Source organism: Camelus bactrianus, chromosome 12 (genome assembly GCF_048773025.1).
Source record: "Camelus bactrianus isolate YW-2024 breed Bactrian camel chromosome 12, ASM4877302v1, whole genome shotgun sequence".
In the NCBI taxonomy this organism is placed as follows: Eukaryota; Metazoa; Chordata; class Mammalia; order Artiodactyla; family Camelidae; genus Camelus; species Camelus bactrianus.
This window is the reverse complement of record NC_133550.1, coordinates 59,944,510-59,965,897: the sequence shown is the minus strand read 5'-3', so window position 1 is coordinate 59,965,897 and position 21,388 is coordinate 59,944,510. Positions and strand designations below refer to the sequence as shown.

The window sequence follows — 21,388 nt, the reverse complement described above, 5'->3', positions numbered from 1 at the left end:
CATATATCCCACTCCATCATACAGAATTTAGAATGTCTCAAGGGTCAAGGCTTAATAAAAATATTAAATTTACTGTTTCATCAAGGATATTCATAAGTAGAGCAAGCTTTAAAAATTTTTTTTAATTGCAAGTACCCAGTGGTGAGGCATTGAATGACTACCTGCCCAGCTTCCAGCAGTTTTACTCAACATCATTTCCCATCATTGCATATGTCAACAAAGTCAAAATTTTAAAAAGCAAATAATGTGTTAGCATCACTGTAAAAATGCTTTCGACCTCTTGGATGCCTTGAAAGGGTTTGGGGAGCACTTTGAGAAATGCTGTCCTACAAGGTGAGGCTTGGACTTAGTTTGGCCCAGACAGTGCTCCGTGACCTGCCCCTGCCAACCTGGGCCCCACCTTCTACCGGTCCATCCCTGCTGAAGTTCAGCTGGAAAGAGTGGACTCATCCTATAGGGGAGGAGACCTGGCTCTAGAACCCAAACCAAGCTGCCTAGCTGCCTGTTTTCTCCCAGAGCAGGAAACAAAGGAATATTCTTTCATGCTTCAAACCTCTGGGCCTTTGCTTGAGCTGCTCACTCTGCCTGGAATTCCCTTTCCTTCCTAGGGAGCTCCTATTCATTCTTCAAGGTCTAGCTCAAATGTCACCTCCACTGTGAAGCCTCCCCCTCTCGCTGCAGTCTGTACCCACAGTACTTTGTACACACTTCATTTACAGAACTTAACACATTAAAGAGTTGCCTTACCCGCAACTCGGAAATCCTCAAACCAAAAGCTGGACTTGGTTTGTTAAATCATTTGCTTTTAAAACTGGCCCTGGATGGGCAGTCTATTAATAGCCTTTTTTTAAACCCTATTTAATGTGAATATCCACACGTTTCACTATAGGAATATAAATGTGTTTGATTCCCAGGTGTTGCTGCAGGCCCCACCAGGATGCTGTGAGAATAATGATCTATGCCCTGTATTATCTGTCTAAACTCTGATAAATTCTGAAATCCAAGACCCATTTGATCCCTAAGGGTTTAGGGTGAGGGGTTGTGGGCTTTTATTATGGTCCCTTGAGTATGGTCATCTCTTCTGCTTAACTGATATCCATGAGGCTGGTACCATGTCCTAAACACATTTATAGTCACCGATTCCAGCAGAGTGCCCGGTGTGTGGTCACACACAGCAAAGTCTGCAGAATAAGTTGAATTTATGAATTGTCCATAACGCTACGGACAACCCCCACACCAAATTTAATGGAGCAGGTGGGATCTCAGAATTTTGGGGTCATGTTCAAGTTACAATGACAGATTGAATATATGCCTCTAATTTTGCTCCTTCCTGAAACCCCATGAGAATTTCCAGAAGAGGGATTTTTGACAATAAATAAATAAATAACCCACAATGTTGAGAAAACAGGGAGACCACAGCCACAAGAAAAGGACAGAGGGGATGAAGCTGGCTGGCCCGAAAACCAAAGCCAAGGCAGCCATGGGGAAGGCTGAGCACAAACCTGATTTACACAGCAGACCCAGCCCAAGACAAAGAAATGGGCAGGACCAGGGTTCCTGGTGAGTGATGGGGGCGGCAGAGAGGGCTGGAGGCTAAAACAGGAGGGCTGGGAGCTATCTAGGAAGCAGTTAGATCCTGGATCCCCTTTCTCACTCTTCATTCCCACACACTTCCTTGCAGCTGAGTCTCCCCCTTGCTGGACGAAGTCTGGAAGATGATGCTCAGGAGACTGTGAAGCACAGCATCCCCAGATTGGGGGTGCCAGGCACCACTGAGGACATTGAAACAGAGATAAAGGGACCATGTGTATTTTAACACTGAACATGGAAACAACATACTCCCTCTGCTCCAACCCTCACCCCTCAGGTTGGTTCCTAGAATTCTAGAACCAAGCCCTTTCCTTCCAGGAAGAAGGTTGGAAGACATCTAGCTTGAAGGAAAGACTTTAAAACACTGACGTACTGGGTTTCCCAACAACTAGGCCCCCCAGATTACCCTGGTGTGAAACTCCAGTCCCTCATGCACTCAGAGCTTCCAATTTTTTTTTAAAGTATTTTATTGACAACAGATCTAAGAAATACCTCATAGCTGAGGGAAACCTTTAACATGGAAGAGAAAGTCCAAAACAAACAGTATAAAAGCAACCTGGAAGAAACAGACACTGTGCCAGGAGTTTTTAAAAATATATTTTTGTCTTCAGAGAGGTAAGAAAACAATATCACATTCCTGAAGTGAAACAAAAACAGGATACCATCAGAAAACATTCAAAGATTTAGAAAGAGCTTTAAATATTAGACATGATAGTTGAAATTTAAAAAACAATAAAAGAGTTGAAAAATCAAGTTGAGGAAACATCTTAGAAATGAAAGCAAAAAAGACCGATTGAACACAGGCCAGAAAAAAAAATGAAGTACAGACAAGGAGATCCAACATCAGAATAATAGGGTTCCAAAGAAGAGGACAGAGAAAATGGAGAGGAAGAAACCAATCATGAAAAACTCAAGAAATTCTGCAGAATGCAAATTTCCAAAGTGAAAGGGCTAAGTGCCCAGCAGGGTGGATGAAAATGCACTCACTACAAGGCACATGACTGAAATTTCAGAACACCAAAGAGAAAAAAGGAAGATTCTGTCATCTTCCAGAGAGAAAAACAAAACAAAATGGTATTAGAACAGCTTCAGACTGAGGGCTGAAGCAAAACTGAGCGCTAGCAGATGACCCAATACCTTCAAAAGTCTGGATGAAAATAACCTTCAAAGTAGAATCGTATTCTCAGGGAAGGTATCAACCAGCTGTGACAGTTTGACAAAAACATTTTCAGATATCCAAGACCCCAAAATACTTTCCTGTGCAGCCTTTCTCAGCAAGCTCCTGGAAGATCAGCTCCAATAAAATAGGATGTAAATCACTAAGTAGGAAGCTGTAGGCTTGGTAAACCAGAGATCTACTGAGTGACAGTTGTGACCCAGACTCAGAGGGGGACCAGTTCAACCAGTCCAGGGGAAGTCCTGGGACTCAGCATGTAGACAGATATGTTTGGGGCATTATCATCAAGATCCTAGCTCAAGGGAGAGAATGCCCAGCTAAGTAGCACTCTGGTTCTTTTCTAGATCTTGCCTTGACTGGATGCTGAGTCCCTGCTCTCCCAAAAGTGCGAGGCAGTTGTTTCAGGTCCGCAGGTGTTGAGTTTCGACCCACTTCTGAGATGTAGAGGTCGGTCATTGAGCTGAAAAGCAAAAGCAAAAGTAAAACAGAAAACGGAGTAGTGCTCTCCCCGTGAACGTATTTCTGCCAGACTGCAGCGCCTGGCTCACCCTACAGCCTTGCAGATGCCCTGATGTTACCCACTGACTTCCCTGGAAGCCGCTCTTAGAAACAACAGAAGCCTCTCTTGGGCCAGTTCCTTTCCTCCGGGGGGATTTCATCTATTAGCAGCTGCATTGCCCCTTCCTCACAATGGTTTGGGCTTGCTTCTCAGTTTTCCAAAACTAACCAATATATCACTTACTGAGTATATTCTGTATCTGTTATGCAGATGGTACAACTATGAAGAAACATGAAAGAATATTCAACTCAAAAATCAAGATAGGGCTGGGGGAGGGTACAGCTCAGTGGTAGAGTGTGTGCCTAGCATGCACAAGGCCCTGGGTTCAATGCCTGGTACCTCCATTAAAGATACATAACTAAAACCCTAATTACCCACCCCCAAAAAAGTTTTAAAAATAAATAAATTTTTTAAAATTTAGATAGGGCTTACTTTGGCGAGGAGAGTGATGCTATCTTTGAGGTGCTCACAATGGGATTTTAAACCTACCTGAAATATTCTTATTTCTTAACCAATCTTTTAAATGCTATGCACATGTCTTGTATGTTTATGATTCAATTCACAATAAAAATTTTAAATTTAGAATAAGTGAGAGGATTTTAAATGGCAACTCAATTTTAACCTACAGATACTTGATTTGTAGGTTTAGTTCATAATGAGCCCAACTTTAATCACTCTGTTTAATACTGGAAGCTGCCCCTCCCCTACCCATCACCCCGTCCCTGCTTCCATCACCTGCCCCTCATCCTCAGACTCTTCCAATTTCCCCTCCCTGCTCAACTTCTCTTTTTCATAGTACTTATTAGCATCTTACATCCTCTAGAAGAGTAGATCTCAAAATTCTTGGTTCCAAGATCTGTTTCATGCTCTTAAATATTATTGAAGACTTCAAAAAACCCCTTATGTGGGTTGTCTCTATTGATATTTACCATATTTAAAATTGAAACTGAGAAATTTTCAAAACACAAGAATCACAAGGTACACATTCTGTAAGCTGCCAGACATCATGTAGCCTCTAGAAAACTCCACTGTAAGGTTACGAGAATGAGAATGCAAGAGGTAAATAACATTTGGTTTTGTTACGAAAACATTTTTGACTTGAGGACCCCCTGAAAGGGAGTACCAGGGACTCAACTTGGAGAACCACTGTTTAGAACAATGCCCAGCACAGAGTAGGCACTACTCAAATATGCACTTTGTGTCTGCTACACAGAATACCCTCAGGTGCTACTGGGGATACAAAAGTAGGAAATACCTAATCCCTCCCTGTGAATCACATCTCCCAGATGCCTTCTGGGCCACTGGTAGTAGAATATTTGCATTTAACCTAATTCTGTTTCTTGGGAAGCCCTATCATGGCAGCAAGCCTGGTGTTGGTCCAAGAAGAGTCTACAGCCAGCCCACACTGTTGACCAGTGTGGAGGGCTTCGTGACATATGTAAGTGTTTCTCACAAAGATTGGTTACTGTGTTAGAAACGGGGAGTGATGAATACATGTGGCATCTTCGGAGCAGAAGCAAAGAAAACAGGGAGAGATGACTCAGGCCCAAGAACCACGTGGCCTTGGGTGGGTCACTTTCCAAATCAGTTTCTTCCTCTGCTCACTGGGGCTATGTAACTAGAGGCTAGCCCCGAGGTGATGCTTCCGGTGTTAACTTCCATGGTTCCACTAATGTCAGCGCAGCATTTCCGGATCCTAAGCACCTGGTTATCAGTTGTCTCTCTGGTGAGTGTGTGAACCCAGCCAGGCCACCTGTGGAACTTAGCCTGCTTTGGAGACATTTGGTCTCCTGCCCAGAAAACCCCAGGGCCACTGGAGTCACCTGGGATAGTGGAGCAATAAAAAAAAAAAACAAAAAAACTGGAATCCCATCAGCTGATGTAACACAGAAAACTAAGCCCACCCTACTTTATACCTGGAATCCAGTTTTGGCTGAGCCAAGTGATGACAATTGATGGACTCCAATGGGAATGATGATCTGATTAATTCTCATAAAGTTTCTTTTTTTTCCATGTATTCATTCATTCAACAGATACTATTGAGAAGATATTATTTTTCATCTGCCGTGTGAGATATTGAGAATACATACCATTACGAATAAAATGCATTTGTGATGCATTTTATTTTAAATGCACTTAAAAGGCACTTAAGAGCTCGTGTAACTTTTCCAAAGAATTAAATGCCAACATTTAAATATCTAGAGATTTCACGTTAAAAAATCAAAATTTCCTGAATGACACAAAGGTGAGTTTGTCATTGCCTCCCAGTTGTCTTCACTCCCTGTGGTCCTGCCCCTTCCCTGCCTGGCCCCTGTGGGCATTTGAGGTTCCACCCTTGATGTAGGGCTGGAGGAGAGGGTGGACGGTTAACGAGTACCCTTGTGTTAAAGACTCACTGGAACTGTTGCAAAGTGCTAAGGGAACATGCTTAGCACATTTTTTGTGCATCCTGCACATCCCTAAAGGCTAGAGAGGGGAAGGGGGAGGGAGGGAGAGATTCCAGCTCCTTCTGAGCCCCTAGTCTAGGAGGGCGGCAGAGAGCTTAGTGTAGGAGTCCAGCGCCCTGCCCGTGGGACTGTGCTACAGTGGAGTCTGGAAAGAGCAATTCATTTCACCAAGGTTGGGAGTGGGAGCAGATTCCAGATTCCAAACAGTGTTGAGAGAGAATAAGATAAAGCAGGTAAGGTAAGGAGGAGGGGTAAGAGGATCAAGCTGGGGGTCCACCCTGTCTGTGTTGAATCTTCAGAGCACAGGACTCAAGTGTGGCCTGCGTCTATAAACACATACCCCTGAAGGCGAGTGTTGTTATTAACACCCCCCTAGTTACTTCTCCTCAACCAGTACTCCCTTTAAGGCCTTCGCTTATGCTGCTCTCTCTGAGTGGGGTGCTTTTCCCCCATATCTTTCCACCTTCTTGTGACTCAGCTCTTGGCTTGCAAGTGACCCTCTCGGGGGTGTGAGAAAAGGGAACCCTCCTACACTGCTGGTGGGGATGTAGTTTGGTGCAGCCACCATGGAAAACAGTATGGAGATTCCTTTAAAAACTAAAAATAGACTGACCATATGATCCAGCAATCCCACTCCTGGGCATATATCCAGAGAAAACTCTAATTCAAAAAGATACATGCACCCCAATGTTTATAGCAGCACTATTTACAATAGCCATGACGTCAAAGCAGCTTAAATGTCCATTGACAGATGACTGGATAAAGAAGTTGTGGTATATTTATACAATGGAATGCTACTCAGCCATAAAAAAAAGAATGAAATAATGCCATTTGCAGCAACATGGATGAACCTGGAGATGATCATACTAAGGGAAGTCAAGTCAGACAGAGAAAGACAAGTACCACACGATATAAGTGGAATCTAAAAAAAAACCCCACAAATGAACTTATTTATTAAACAGAGACTCACAGACATAAAAACAAACTTATGGCTACCAAAGGGGAAAGGGCAGGGGAAGGATAAATTAGGAGTTTGGGATTTGCTGCTACTACCATTATACATACAATGTTCTATGTATAAATACAAACTACTATATATAAAATAGATAAACAACAAAGTTCTACTGTACAGCACAGGGAACTATATTCAATATCTTGTAATAACCTATATTGAAAAGGAATCTGAAAAAGAATGTATGTATAAACGTGTAACTGATTCATTATGCTGTACTTCAGAAACTAACACAACATTGTAAATTGACTATACTTTAATGTTAAAAAAAAGTGACCCTTTCAGAGAAGCAGCCCTCTCTGGTCTCCCAATGGAAAATAGCCACCCACGCCCCCACAATCCCATCACCCTGGTCTGAGTCTGAGCGGTCCTTACCACTAGCTAACATTTATACTGCTTATTTTAACCCTCTCTCCTCACCAGAAAATAAGCCTGGTGAGAGCAGGAATCACTTTCACGGTCACTTTCCCCACGCCTTCAACAATCCCACCACCCAGGAGCCACCCAACACTTGTTGAACATGAATGAACTGTGTATGAGGCATGATGATGGCTGTGTAGGGACAGGTGAGAAATCCTAAATTACAGGCTGGAAAGAAAAAGAGGCACTGAGATGTCCAAGGCAGAGACTGCCTGACACCAGCTGGGGTGGCCACAAACATGAGGTGGTTTGACAAGAAACCAGGAGCCTCCCTACAAGTGCTGGGGGAGTTGGCACTGGAAGACCAGGGGGCATCAGTGCCTGGAGGAGACTCCTCCCTGAGCCTCAGTTTCCTCATCCACACAATGGGGATGATCATGATACCAACCTCACATGGTTATTCTGAGAATGAAATGGTGAAGATTCAACATGGAATGTGCTTAGTATATAAGTTATTTTTTTTTAATAAATAAAAATTTTAGGTGTGGGTAGGGTATAGCTCAGTGGTAGAGTGCGTGCTTAGTATACACAAGGTCCTGGGTTCAATTCCCAGCACCTCCTCTAAAAATTAATAAGTAAACATAATTATCCCCCAACCCCCTAAAAAATTTGTAGAGGTTCTTTGTTGATTTCTACTTCACTGTTATGCCATGAGTTCATAGGGAATGAATTCCAGACACTTAGGGTCCTTTCACAAAGTGGGTCTCTAGGTGGAGCAGGCTGGCACTTCAGTTGAACCCACGTCTTTTTCTTGTTGGCTTTCTCCTTTTTCTGATTGTTTTCCTTCACATGTTTCAGGGAGCTACCTTGGCTTTTAGAGTGCTTAACATGCTTAATACGCACACTCATTCTCCTGGCAAGAGTCTTGCCCTTAACTTATTTGTTGACTATGGTGCCAATGGTGGGCTGGGGAACCTTCTGGTCTCTTCCTGTTTTGCCATAGGAAACTTTGGGGGACTGCGGGACTGTTTGAACAGTGCCCATCCTTTGATGTTGACAGCATCACCTTTCTTGTGGATTCGTGTGTCTGTGGCCAAGAAGCAGCTCCGTATTTTCTCAATGGCCTAGAGGACATGGCGGTGCTTCCCTCCTTTCTCTTCACGTGGGTCATTTTGGCGGATTATTGCAAATGGTGGTTCTGGCCGAAAGGAAGTTGCTAGTTACTGGATAAGATTCATTTTGCCCTCACACTGCTTTGTGCTGTGAGTCTGAGTAGGCTGGGGAATTGCTGGGGAATGATGGAAGATTAGGACACAGGTCTTTGACAGGAGAAACTTCCATCCCTGTTATAGTTGGGTTTTTTCAAAACAGACCTGGACCCAGGGATCTGGGTGCAGTGGTTTATTTAGGTCATGATCCCCAGAAGCACACCCAGGGAGGAAGACAAGGAAGGATGAAAAGAGAAGAAAAGCTATATTTATGAGCCAGTTACCATTGTGGGCAACTCAAGCTCACTCCTATTGTGGCCCTCTGAGGATAGTGTAGAAATAGCTCACAACTGTCCTGCCAAGAGGTGAAAGATGGAGAATTTGTACACCAACTTCTGTCCCTCCTTAGTTAAGTGGTGCCTCTGGGGATTCTCCTTGGAGGGGGGGAGGTTCCTTCTGGAACCCTCTGTTCCATGGACCAGCCAGAAAAAGCCCTTCTGGCAGGTGTTAGGAAGCAGGTGACATGTGGGAACTGTCTGCAGAACCCACAGGTGACTTTCACGGGAAGCCAATGGGATAGGCATGTGACAAAAACAGCGTCTGATACTTCTCCTTTGGCCTTTGGGTGCAGATTGGGAGAAATGAATCCCCTGGGGAAGGAGGGTACTAGATTGTATTGTTTCAACATATTCATTGCCCTTCCCTTCAGAAGGATTGAACATCCCTACTCCACTGAGGGCAGGCTTGGCCACGTGGCTTGCTTTGGCCAATGGAATGAGAGGAGAATACGGGCGGGTCCCTTCCATCATGTGGTCCACCACCCTACCTCTTTTCCCTTTGCCATAGACCAGTAATAACCAAGATATGGACCAGTCCATCAGCCTGGGTCCAGAATGAAGACATATGTATAACCAACCCACAATGGATATGTGAACAAGAGATCCTTGTGGTTGTAAGCTACTGAGAATTTAGAGGTCTTAGTTCCTGCCGCATATCTTAGCCAAAGCTGACTAGACAGAAGGAGGGATTTATCTGATTAGTGATTTGGGAAGAAGAACTGGACAGGGCTTGGCTCAGCAACTTTATTCTTTCTTCAAATCTGCTTGACTCCAAGAAGGTGAAGCCATAGCGTTAAGGAGCCGGTCCCTGTCAGGAGTAGCATGTGGCTTTCCAGCTATGCCAGTGGCTTGGTGGTTGAGTCTAATTCAAGAATGGAGGTTCACAGCACATCCATTTGGCTGCACACTCGGACGTATTGTTGATCAGTGAGAAACGTTTTCATTTCTTCTCTCTGTGTCTGTCTCTAAATCAGTTCCTGACTTGATAGGGAAGAGATGCTATTTATTGAGCCCCTTCAAACTTCAAAAGCCTTTCTGTATGATTCCAAGTCGCAGGGAAAGAATTTTTTTTTCCCAACTTACTGGGTTCTGCCTGCCTCTCACTGTGGTACTTGCCATGCTCAGCTTCATTTTGTGCATTAACATAAAACATAAACGGGAATGTTAACTGTACTTTTTGTGTTTATGAGCAGGTAGAGTGCAAAATTACAGGGAGTTCTGGCTGATAAGCACTGTTTTAAGTCACAAAAGTGGGAATGGGGAAGGATGCATGCCTTGTGGAAGATTATTTCCACCTTGCCTTCTCAGTATTCCCAACTTTTTTTTCCTTCTTAATCTCTCTCTCTCTCTTTTTTAAATCTCTACCTCCTTTGCTCATCTCCATAAAAACTGAAACAGTAAATGTCTTGGGTTTAAACAGAATTGATAGGTTCATGGATCTTTCGTTCACTCAGTCATTACTTATTAAGCATCTCAGTATGCCAGGCTTTATGCCAGGCTGGTTGAGAGAAGAGATTTGAGATATCATTCTTGTTTTCTTTCCCACCACTCTCCTTCCAATTCCAAGCTTTGAATATTGTCCAAAGATAATACTTAATATTTTATTAGAATTGGTGTCATTTTATATACCTTCAGTTTCACAGATTTTAATCAAAACAATCAAGCTTTTGACCAAAAACATAATTAAATTATATTTTATATATCAATTATTATATATTTTATTATTTAATTGATTTAATTAATTTAAGTTTTATAATTAAATTTCATTTCCTGCTCACATAACAGTCTTTTGGGGGGGGAGTATAGTTAATTTACAATGTTAGTTTCAGCGTAGAACAAAGTGATTTAGGGTGTTAATACATACATACATATATATACAGTCTTTTTCAGATTCTTTTCCATTATATGTTATTACCAAGAAATTGAATATAGTTCTCTGTGCTAGACAGTAGGTCCTTGTTGGTTATCTATTTTCTACATAGTCATGTGTATCTGTTAATCCCCAATTCCTAATTTATCCCTCCCCCACCCTTCCCCTTTGGTAGCCATAGTTTGTTTTCTATCACATCACAGTCTGATGCATCTCTCCTCCAACTGATGACTCAGGCATCCAGGTTCCTTTTCCTCCTGTGATATTACTCTCTTTAGCTTGTGATCTCCACAGCCGCTGTGGAGGGGAAAGGGAGGGCTGGAGATTGGCAGGGATGTTTTCAGGGGCCAGGCCTGAAACTTTTACCCACATTCCATTGGCCAGAGCATTGTCCTATGTCCCCATCCTAACTATGAAGGAGGTTGAGAACTGTCTCTGTGTTCGCAGGATGAGGAAACGGGGCAGAGACTGTCTTCGCCACAGAAATATTAACTCATTCTCTCTTCCCCACCTTCCCTGGTATCTTCCACTGTTCCCACCCTCCCTTCCTTTCAGGAATAAAGCTGTTACAGGTGGAAGTACAAAGAGAAAGGAGAGTCAGGGCAGAGCTTTTGAATTTCAAAAGGCTTTTGAAACATATAGCTTGAGAGAAAAGTCTCTGTTTTAAAAACTTGGTCTTTTTAATTCCCGAAGTCTAAATCCTGCGTAACTCTGGACATGAAATCTACACCCTACAAAATCTAGAGGTTTTTTTCCAGAATCAGAATCAGCTGGGACCAGTCTTTTGCCCTCACCCAGGAGAGGCACATGTGGCAAGAGTTGAGGAGAGAGAGCCAAGTCCAGAGCTGACCAGAACTGAAGCCGCATGTGGGGTCTCTGAGGATCCTTGCCTTCACCTTCTCATAGTTGGAGCCTCGGGGAGGAGACAGGGAGAAACAGAACTCCAGGTCGCTGTGGCATCTGGAAGGAGGGGAGGTCTGTGCCCCGCCTCCCTTCAGAACATTTGCAAGGTTCCCCTCCAGCAAGGGTGTGAGGAGTAGCAGTGTCTCCTCTGTGTCTACACAGCAGGGGCCCAAGACAGCCTCCTGGAGATTCCCCAGACCCCAGAGCAGCATGGGAGCAGCTGGTTTTCCCATGCCCTTGACAGAGGTGTGAAGCAGATACAACAGAGCCTTTCCTGGAGAGACCCTGGGTAAGCTGCTCTCTGGGTGGGTCAACGACTGACGACCAGACAGGACAGCTCAGCAGAGGCCAGCTGGGACAGATATCGACAGCCAGACAAGGACCCGGGGGAGATACCTGACCAGGCTCCAGAGACAGCAAAGACCCGATATCTTGATGCAACAAAGGTCTGGGAGCTTCTGCCCCACGTGAAAAACAGGATCAAGATTGTTGCGTTCTGTTTCAGAAAACAAAAAGTTACACTTTTTTTCCCCTCTTCCCTGTGAGATTTATATCTACCTAAATCAAAACATCCTAAAAAGTCTACAAAGACAAGCTGAGGCATGGAAGGGGCAGTGGACTTGGAGTAGGAAGTAGGGAGTTCCTTTGTCAGTAACCATTCAGCATGACCTTAAGCTTGTCTTTTCACGTCTCCGGATCTCAGTTTTCTCATCTGTAAAATGAGATGTAATACTACCCGCTTCGCCGACATGCTGTGAGGACTAAATGCAAAAAAAAAGCCCGTGGTTCAGGGCCTGGCACACATCAGGGGTTCAGTGAATATCCGAACCTTCCCTGCCTTTCCCTTCTGAGGTCATTTTCAATTTCGAAACACCATAATTCTTTGTGGGAAAGATGCATATATGAGGTTACATACACGAGAGCCTGGAAAATAAAATAAAATAAAATGTCTTCTCTACTCTGTAAGGAAGCAATAAAACCTAGGAAGAGGCACAAAACAGACAATGAAAACCCAAGTTGGGAGCGGAGTGAGGGGTAGCGGGCTGGGTGAGGGCGGTGACAGCACTAAATGAAAAACAACAACTCAATACCCTGCTATCATCCTTCATCAAACTACAGAAATAGAAACCAGACAAACACATCATGTGAAGGGCAAAAGGGTTGGCAAGGTTCTGGCCTATAGGAAAAACCCAGGTTCAATAATGCCATGAGCAGAGGGAGGTAGGAAAGTGAGGTCAAAGTCAATGGCAGGGTTTGTGTCTGGACGGCTGGTTTTACAGTGCTAATGAGGCTGAAACATCACACGCTCCTCTTTTGCTGAACTCCATTTCTCATTAGGCTCTGTATCTGCGCCCAGATCAGCCCGCCACGTGGCAGGAGTGGCTGCCCCTTCATCCAGCTGATGAATTATCAAGAGTATTCTCCGCCTTTCTTTTTTGGGAAAAGAAAGCTTTGGAGTAGAAAATGCTGTCTTCTATTTATATCTACTCTTCTCTGATTAAAGAGATGATAAATTTGGGGGAAGGACTCAGGCCCTGAGCACTCAGTCTTTATTTAGAAGAGTGCATGGTTAAGACAGCCTTTCCAAGATCCTCTGCTCTGCTCTGGGTCTTTATCTGTTCTTCCAGGGGGAATGTGAGTGCAAGGCTGTGTTTCTGAATAATTTCAGGGTTGTTGGAATAACCATATATTTTGTGTCAAGCTCTGTACTTGGGGCCAGGGACACAGAAATCAAGGAAAGGATTAAGAGAGTGCTCATGTTCTCAAAGAGCTTATAAATGCAGAGATTTACACCATGAGCTTGTCTGATGGCTGTCAGTAACCAGAGTACAGGGTTAACAAAAACTGGTATTTAAACAGACCTTTCATGGGATCTGTTATCTCCTGTGGGCCCACAATGGCCCTATGCCTAGGTGCTCCAGCACCCACTTATTTCTCCTTAAGTCTCAGTTTGAGGTCCACTGGCTTGAGTCCTGTGCTCCAACTCCAAGCCCAGCGCTATTACCACCTTATCTCCTGGAGAGCAGTGCTGAACTCTTCCTAAGCCCTTGCAGGCACTCAAGAATGTACTCATTTTTTATCAGAAACCATAGCCTGGGAAACTCCTCCTCATTTTAAAAGACCCAGATCAAACATAACATTCTCGGTGAAGCTTGCCCCATCTCCCTGGGGCAGGAGTTACATCTTCCTATGTGCTTTGGACACATATACTAATCATATTAATGAGGATAACAGAAGTAATAATAGTAGTAAAAAGGTCTAAGTTACCATTTATTGAGTGTGTCTGTGGGCCAGGTGTCATGCTAAGGGCTTTGCATGCATTATGTAATGCTCAAAAGAACCCCAGGGGGAGATACTATTATTATCCTCAGTTTACAGATTGTATCACTTAGGAGTCGAGTTTGGCAGCATGTAGAAACCTGTCCACAATGGCTTAAGCAAATGGGGACTTATTTTGCTGAAATAGATAAATTAGAGGTGGACAGGCTGGGGCTGGTACGGTGGCTCCACAGGACCATTCTTAGCATGTAGCTTTTGTTACAGTGGACACAAAAGGGCTGCCGTTTTTCCAATCTGTGTTCTGGGTGGTAGGAAAGATAAAAGACAAAAATCAAAGGATGGAGGGCAAAGAGCCTTTTCTTCCTGTGGTTTTGTCTTATTAGTCAGGAACGGGTGCTAATTCCCTACTTACATCTCTCTGTCCAGAACTGTGTCATGTGGCTACTAGGGAGTCTGAGAATTCTCTTTTTCTTCTTTTTAAAGCTTTCTTTCAGATTTCTGCCCTGAACAAAACTGAGGTTCTGCTAGTAAGGACCAAGAGGGGAATGAATACTGGGTTGCTACCCATGCTTGTCCGATAAATGAAGAAAATTGGGCCCTAGAAATGCTAAGGATCTCTCTTGTCTAAGGTCAGATTTATGGTCATATCATATTTAAACCCATGTCTGTGTGACACCAGAGTCTGTGTTCTTGACGGATATGAAAGATGACCTCTTTGTCATGAAGCATTACAATTGTCTTTTTATCTGTTCATCCCTTCTTCCCTTGTCTGTGAATTCCTTATTCATTTTTTAAATATTTAATTTACATATTATTTAATTATTTTACTTTGGTGGGGACAGGGGGGAGGTAATTAGGTTTATTTATTTTTAGAGGAGGTACTGGGGATTGAACCCAGGACCTTGTGCAGACTAACCACGTGCTCTACCACTTGAGCTGTACCCTCCCTTCTCCTTATTTGTCTTGGTATCCCAGACTCTTGCCCATAGTTTGTTGAATGGATAAATGAATGAATGTTAGGACTTAGTTTCTGCAGCTAAAAATTCTTTCTAGGAAAATATTTTAATATTGTCCTCCTCCACTGTAATGTTTTATAACCACCTGTTTCCAAACAGGTAGTTGCAGATGTATGTGAAAGAAATGATCCTGATTTTTGTGCTGCCCTGGGTGCCTTTGGCCTCGTCTACTATTTATAGGTTTCTATTCTCTCTCTCCCTGAATGCTTAATGCTTGTTTACAGGGCGGGGTCCAATTTCTCTTTGTTCTGCCTGGTCATTCAAATGTTCCCATACCACATCACTCTATTTCTTCGGGACACATGTGCTACTTGAATAACAATAATTTGAGTCACAATTAGCCCTGATCCCAAATCTCATTTCTTCCTGGAGCAGTCCAGGAAGGACCTAGCATCATTTAGATACCAGTATTTTGGCAAGGTAGGTTGGGAGGGGAAAAGAATTCTTAAGATACCAGTCTAGAAAGTAACATGTCAGAAAACCAAACACTGATGCCCCTAGGTTTAAAAAAGAAAAAGCCATTGTTGTTCCACAAGCCATCAGGAAGTATCCCAATTTTTCTTCAAATCCATAGTGCTTAGATGGAGCCCCATCTGCTGTGAGGTACCGGCTGATTTAGGTTGGAACCACCTAATTCAGCTCAAGCACAAACTTGCAGGCATTTGGACTTCCAACACAATAACCCAAATAGCAGTATTAAGAGATGCCTGGGCTTCTCCTTCCAGCCATGGGCCCCTTAGCCAGTAGCTTACTGTCACTAAACAAATTAGATGATAAATATTTACCACTTATTAGCAGATACTATAGTTAGGCACTATGCTAAGTGCTTTATATTGTCTCCGTTAGTCCTTAGAACAACACTGTGATATTATTGTCATCTTACAAACAAGGAATTTAAGGCTTGGTGAAAATAATCGATTTGCTCACCAAATGGTGACTTGGGGAGCTTTGTCTGCCCATGTTAATCTCTAGCAGCCTCATGAAAGAATTACATAAATTACCTTATGTAATTAAAAAAACCCAATGGTAATGATAATGACATATTCTTATCATTTATTGAGTGCTTACGATAGGCCAATCTGTTCAAAGTTCTTAATGTGTGATAACTCATTTAAACCCTCACAGTAATCTTTTCAGGAAGGTACTAGTAATTAGCCTAGTTTTCAGATGAAGAAACTGAGGCATTGAGAAGCTAAAGTTTTCACAAGGCACCATGACTTGTAAGTAGCAGAGCTAAAACTTGACTGTTTTTATCGGTCTATAACACAGCCTAGTTAAAACAGTGTGCTCGCTATGAAAACTCAGCTTCAAGACAAGTCCTCCCTTACAACCAGTCTGCAGACCCTAATCCCTTTTGGTATAGAAATTCTTCAGTCATCACTGTCTAACATCAGTGGGCAGTAGGTGGTATATTCTAGATTCAAACCTGGGTTGGTCTGACTCCAAAGCAGGGACCTTTATCACTGTACTGTTCCAGCACTAGCCAGGTTAAACCCAAGTTCAAAGGACAAATCGTAGACCCATCTGGAAATGACCTGAGAAGTTATCTAACCCGCGGTTTCTCAACCTCAGCTACTATTGACATTTTGGGCTAGATAACTGTTATGGGGACTGCCCTGTTCATTGCAGGATGTTGAACAACATTCCTGATCATTCTTGGTCTCTATCCACCAGCAGCACACCCCAACCCAGTGTAACAACCAAAAATATCTCCAGATGTTGACAAATGTCTTGGGGGAGATGGGAAGGGGCAAAACTTCAAGCCTAGTCTCATTACTGTATTTTATTTCAGTGGTGGATGAGGAAATTAGGCTTATTTGTTTTTAGAGGAGATACTGGGGATTGAACTCAGGACCCTGTGCATACTAAGCACATGCTCTACCACTTGAGCTATACTCCCCCACCTCAAACCTGTTTTCAAACCACTGATCTAAGCTGTCTCCTCATTTTGCAAATGATGGAGCAGGGATCCAAAGAGATGAAGCAACATGTTTAAGCTAATTAGCAGCATCTAGGTCATTCATGTAACATGATTGTATCCCTATAATGTACAGGGCACAGCATGGAACCCAGAGAAAGTAGATGTCCTCTTGGTCCTTACAGTCTGGTAGGAGAGAGAAGCTATTGCTCAAATATCTCTAATTGCACGAAGTTGATAAGCAATAAAGTGTTAGGCAGCAAAGTGCAGAGAAAGAGAATATGATCTGGTGTCCTGAGATCTAGATCTGCCACTTTTTATCTGCGGGACTTAACAAAGGTTCAGGTTCACCATCAATGAAACAGAGATCATGGTATCTACTCTGCTTATATCATCACCTCCAAAAAGGGCCTGAGAACCCATGTGCAAACTGTAAAGCTCTTAGAGACATTAGTTATAATTAATATGATCAGGAATGTGATAATAATTATGATTAAAGAAAAGGCTTTCGGAACTGAGAGTCATGCAGTGGTGGCTTCATTCCTGGACCTTCCGACTGGAGATCTTCATTCTTCTGTGGGAGAGGGAGCAGGCAAAGGTCCCCCCATCCTCAGAGCCTCTTCCCTTGTCTGAAACTGAGGCGGCCAGATGGGCGGATTCCGGGCACAACTTTACACAGCGAGTCCCACCAGAGGGTGTTGCTACGCAGAACTCTGGCCTCTCAAGCTCCGCCCTTTCTAGGCTGTGGCCCTGCCCTTAGGGAAGTAGGCTCCGCCCCCTCCGCGCTGGAACTCCAGCCGCGCGCTGCCTCCAGCACTATCCCTCGCCTGGGCCGGAGATTCCCGAACTCCCCCGATCTCTTCCCAGCCTCCCTCGAGCGCCCGGAGCGGAGGCGGCGGAGATTGCCGAGGGGTGCTAGCCCCGCCCCCACCTCGGGCTTGGCCGCCGCCGCCCCCTCTCCCCCGCCACCCAGGCCTCCCGCGCGGGCTGGAGTCCCAGATCCCGGGCCCTTCCTCCTTCTTTCTCTCTCCCCGCCTTCCCGGTGCTGCCACAGTGGCGGTCGGAGGATCCCGGCCAGTCAGCTCGTTCCGGCCTCGAGCCCCCCTCCCCCCAAATAAACACCCCTCCCCACGCCTCGGGATCCCGGACCGCCCCCTTCCTCCCTCGGCCCGGCGTGTGGTGAGGGACTGTGTGAAGGAGCGACCGCGGGCCGGCGGGCCAGCTCCGTGAGTGCGCGAGGCGGGCCGCGCGGCGGGCCGGGCCGGGGGTCGTGTGTGCGCGTGGGGGCGCGAGAGAGTGCACGTCGCGACCCGCCAGCCGCCCCGAGCCAGGGTGCCGGCCAGCGACCAGCCGCGACCGCCCGCCGCCGAAGGGGCGCCGGGCCCGCGCGCACGCACGCACGCACGCGGGGGCGGGGGCAGGCGCGCGCCCGCCTGTCGCGACAGTCGGGGCCGAGGCCCAGGGGGAGGTGGCCTGTCGCGGGTCGCCCGGCTCCCGAAGGCGAGGGGGGCGCGGGCGGATGGCGGAAGGCGCCCAGCCGCAGCAGCCGCCTCAGCTTGGGCCCGGTGCCGCTGCCCGGGGGATGAAGCGGGAGTCGGAGCTGGAGCTGCCGGTGCCCGGAGGGGGAGGAGACGGAGCCGAGCCTGGCCTGAGCAAGCGGCCGCGCACCGAGGAGGCGGCGGCCGACGGCGGCGGGATGCAGGTGAACGCGCGGGGCGGGCGCCTTGTTATCGCTGGGGGGCGGCGCGGGGCTCCCTGGCTGGGAAGGGGGAGGGCTTCCAGGGGTCCCGGCTTGGAGGTGGGAGGGGGCCGGTCGGGGCCTGGTTGGAAGGTGGGGCGACACTGGCTTCGAAGTGGAGGGTGCAGGAGAAGCCCAGTGTGCCCCAGAGGGTTTTGATCCCTGAGGGGACGAGGGGGCACGATGCGTGAATAGGTGTTAGGGGGAAATCGAGCAAGCTTGAGATGGATTCCAATCTTTCAAACCCTTCCTTAGTTCCTTGGGGTGGAGTGGAAGCCAGGAAATCCTGGGTCTGTAGCCCAGAGAGCTGCTGGACCAAGTCGATGACGAGGGTGGGGGACAGTGTTGGGAAACCTATCCAAAAGGAGTACCTTTTTGGCTGCCCTAGACACACAACGGGGATGGAGAAGGAGAGCGATAATAAAAAGGAGAGAAGTGGAAAGCGAGAAAACTCCTCGAGAGCCCAAAGGGGATGTGGCTTAGATTGTGGGTTAAATCAGTTACACAAGGGTTGCGAGAAATACAAGGACTTGAGTAATGTTGTGGGGACACTGGTGCTCAGGCTCTTTAACTTTGTGGAGCGTGCTGATGAGTCTGGCACTAGACACAGGACGTGCCCCTCCTGTAGTTTGCCAATTGTTGGGCAGCGACTAGCTATTTAATGTCCGGGGGATAAAAGAAAATTTATTGGGCTGTTAGAAGGCTGGATTCTGAGTTGTGAACTCAAGGATAAGCTGGTTGATTTGGTGAGGGAATGGGGATGTAGTGATGATGTCAGTTGACTTTGTAGTTTGAGGAAGAGTGTGAAACCGTCCTAGGTTTTAGAATTTGGTCTCTGTTCAGAAAATACTTGCTGTGAAATGGTGGGGCTTGCCTACCAGCAATTGTTTAGACTACTGCCTAATTCTCTTAGAATCGGAGAATGTTAGAGATACAAGGGACCAGAGACATCTTTTCCTGGGGTTCTTAGCCTGGATAGACTTGGAAGGTTCTTACGCAAAATAGTTTATGGGCATTCTTTGGTGGGAGAAATTCAGTAGTTTTCATCTTTTTTTTTTTTTTTTTTTTTTTGAGAGGGGAGTCAAGTCCCAAAATGTTTTAACTACCTCATCTTATAGATTGAGAATCAAAAGACCAGAGACTAGTGACTTGCCTAGGGCCACCTGATTAGCTGGTGGTGAAACTGGAACTAGAAGCCTAGTCTTCTAATTCCTATTCCTGTGCTCTCTCCATTACACCACTCTTGGAAATCTCTGCAGTGCTAAAAGACTTCCTGTGCTCTGCTCTCTGCTTTTCAAGGCTCTGCCTGACTTCCTGTGTTAGAGACGGAGCTGTATTTAAGCCTGGTATATTTGCTGTGTGCTTCTTGGTCTCCCTTGCAGAGGCCACTCTATTACTTGTGTTGACTTGGGTAAAGTGACCCTCTTGGTGTTTATTTTTGAATTCTTTTGTTTGCCTGCTTTTTGTTCTCCATTCGAGCTCTGTCAGGGAGAGGGATTGTGAGAAAAGCTCAGGGCCATGGAAAAAATACAGACGAATATGGGGAGACTTCAGGTGAGGTGGGTTAACTTTGGATGTTAAGGGGAGAAAACTGGCTGTGGGTGCTGGTGAGCATGTTCTGCTTGGTGTGTGCATATATCTATGTCTGTTTGTATTTGTTGTTTCTGTCAATCATGGTTAATAGTGAGACTCCCACTCCTTCCCTGTCCCTCTTCCTCCTGGGGCCCATTATTTGCTGATTTGCCTTCAAATTGACCAAGGATAGTAGTATTTGGAAATGGAGCAGTGTATGGGGACTTAGGAGTATGCAGAGGAAGGAGTGGATTAGGCCCTTTGGGTATGGATGGACAATTTGGAACTATCCCACAGAGAACCCTTTATTCACTCAGTGTACTTGTGGATCTTTATTTATTCACTTTATCCATTCTTATCGATGTAGTTTCAATACACCATGTCACACAGGTATTCAACTCATTATTGATTTAGCCCCCTGCCTTCAATTACCTGTATGGTTCTGGGAAAATCCCTTCTTTTGGGGCCCTGTTTCCTTAGTTGTAAAATACAGTGTTTGTACAGGATGATTTCTAAGTTACCTTCTTTAAATATGTCAAGTTCTCTCACCTTAAGGTATTTGGTGTTTACAGTCTAGGTGGGGAGTTAAAATGGGTGAAAAGTTTAAAAAAAAAAAGCATGTGTGTATATTTATACACACGCACATACACACATATGTATATGGATTTTTTTGGTAAGTTCCAGAGGAACAGGAGTAGAGATACCAAAGGGTAGATGCATGACATAAGGCTTTGCAAAATGGAGAGCCAGAGTGTGCAGAGGATTTGTGCCACTGAGGCCAGGAGAAGGAGATGGTCATTCTTGCTGAAATGGTCAAGGAAGGCTTTATATGGAGGTTGAAATTTGAGGTATGATTCAGAGTAAAGGAAATATAATGTTAATGAAAAGATAAAATCTAAGCTTGGGTGACCACCATCTCTAGGACATTGCTATATCATTCTGATTATAGTGACAGAATATTGAGTATTCGTTTAGTGAATGTTTATTGAATAGCTGCTATATGCTAGGCCCTGTTTTAGAGCCTAGGAAGTATGGTAGTGAACAAAACAAAGACTCTGCTCTCATGGAACTAATATTCTAATCGAAATAGACAGACAATAAACAAATCAAGCATTATTAGGTGGTGGTAAGTGCTAAGAAAAAAAATAAAGCAGGGAAAGGGATACGGAGTGGTGAAGAAGATGGTTAGGTAAGGCCTCTCTGCTAAGTGACCTTTGAATGACATGAAGGAATGGGCCATACAGATATTTGAGGGAAGAGGGTTCAGGTAGAGCAAGTGTGGGTGCAGAGGTGATGAGAGAGAAGTGTACTTGTGTTTGAGAGCAAGGGACTGTGTGGCCGGGGAGAACGATCAGGGGCCAGGCAGTTTGAGGAAATGGTATTAGCAGTGTAGACATGCC

General features: G+C 45.1%; 1 protein-coding gene and 1 pseudogene across 16 annotated transcripts in view; one reads left to right on the top strand and one right to left on the bottom strand.

Moving 5' to 3' along the window:
- Nucleotides 1-7,848: 7,848 nt before the first annotated feature.
- Nucleotides 7,849-8,316, bottom strand: LOC105061843 (large ribosomal subunit protein eL21-like; annotated as a pseudogene).
- Nucleotides 8,317-17,604: 9,288 nt separating this feature from the next.
- Nucleotides 17,605-21,388, top strand: part of RBFOX2 (RNA binding fox-1 homolog 2) — a 239,445-nt gene continuing 235,661 nt past the window's right edge. For 3 of the 16 annotated variants that reach the window (XR_012510891.1, XR_012510893.1, XR_012510894.1), the window contains exon 1: nucleotides 17,606-18,380. Coding sequence is in view for 12 of the 16 variants with exons in the window: in XM_074375471.1 (XP_074231572.1) it covers nucleotides 18,198-18,380 (183 nt within the window). In the remaining 4 variants the exon portion in view is untranslated. Of the gene's footprint in view, nucleotides 18,381-21,388 lie in introns of all 16 variants that reach the window. The other 13 variants (XM_074375457.1, XM_074375464.1, XM_074375458.1 and 10 more) reach the window with 11 other exon arrangements.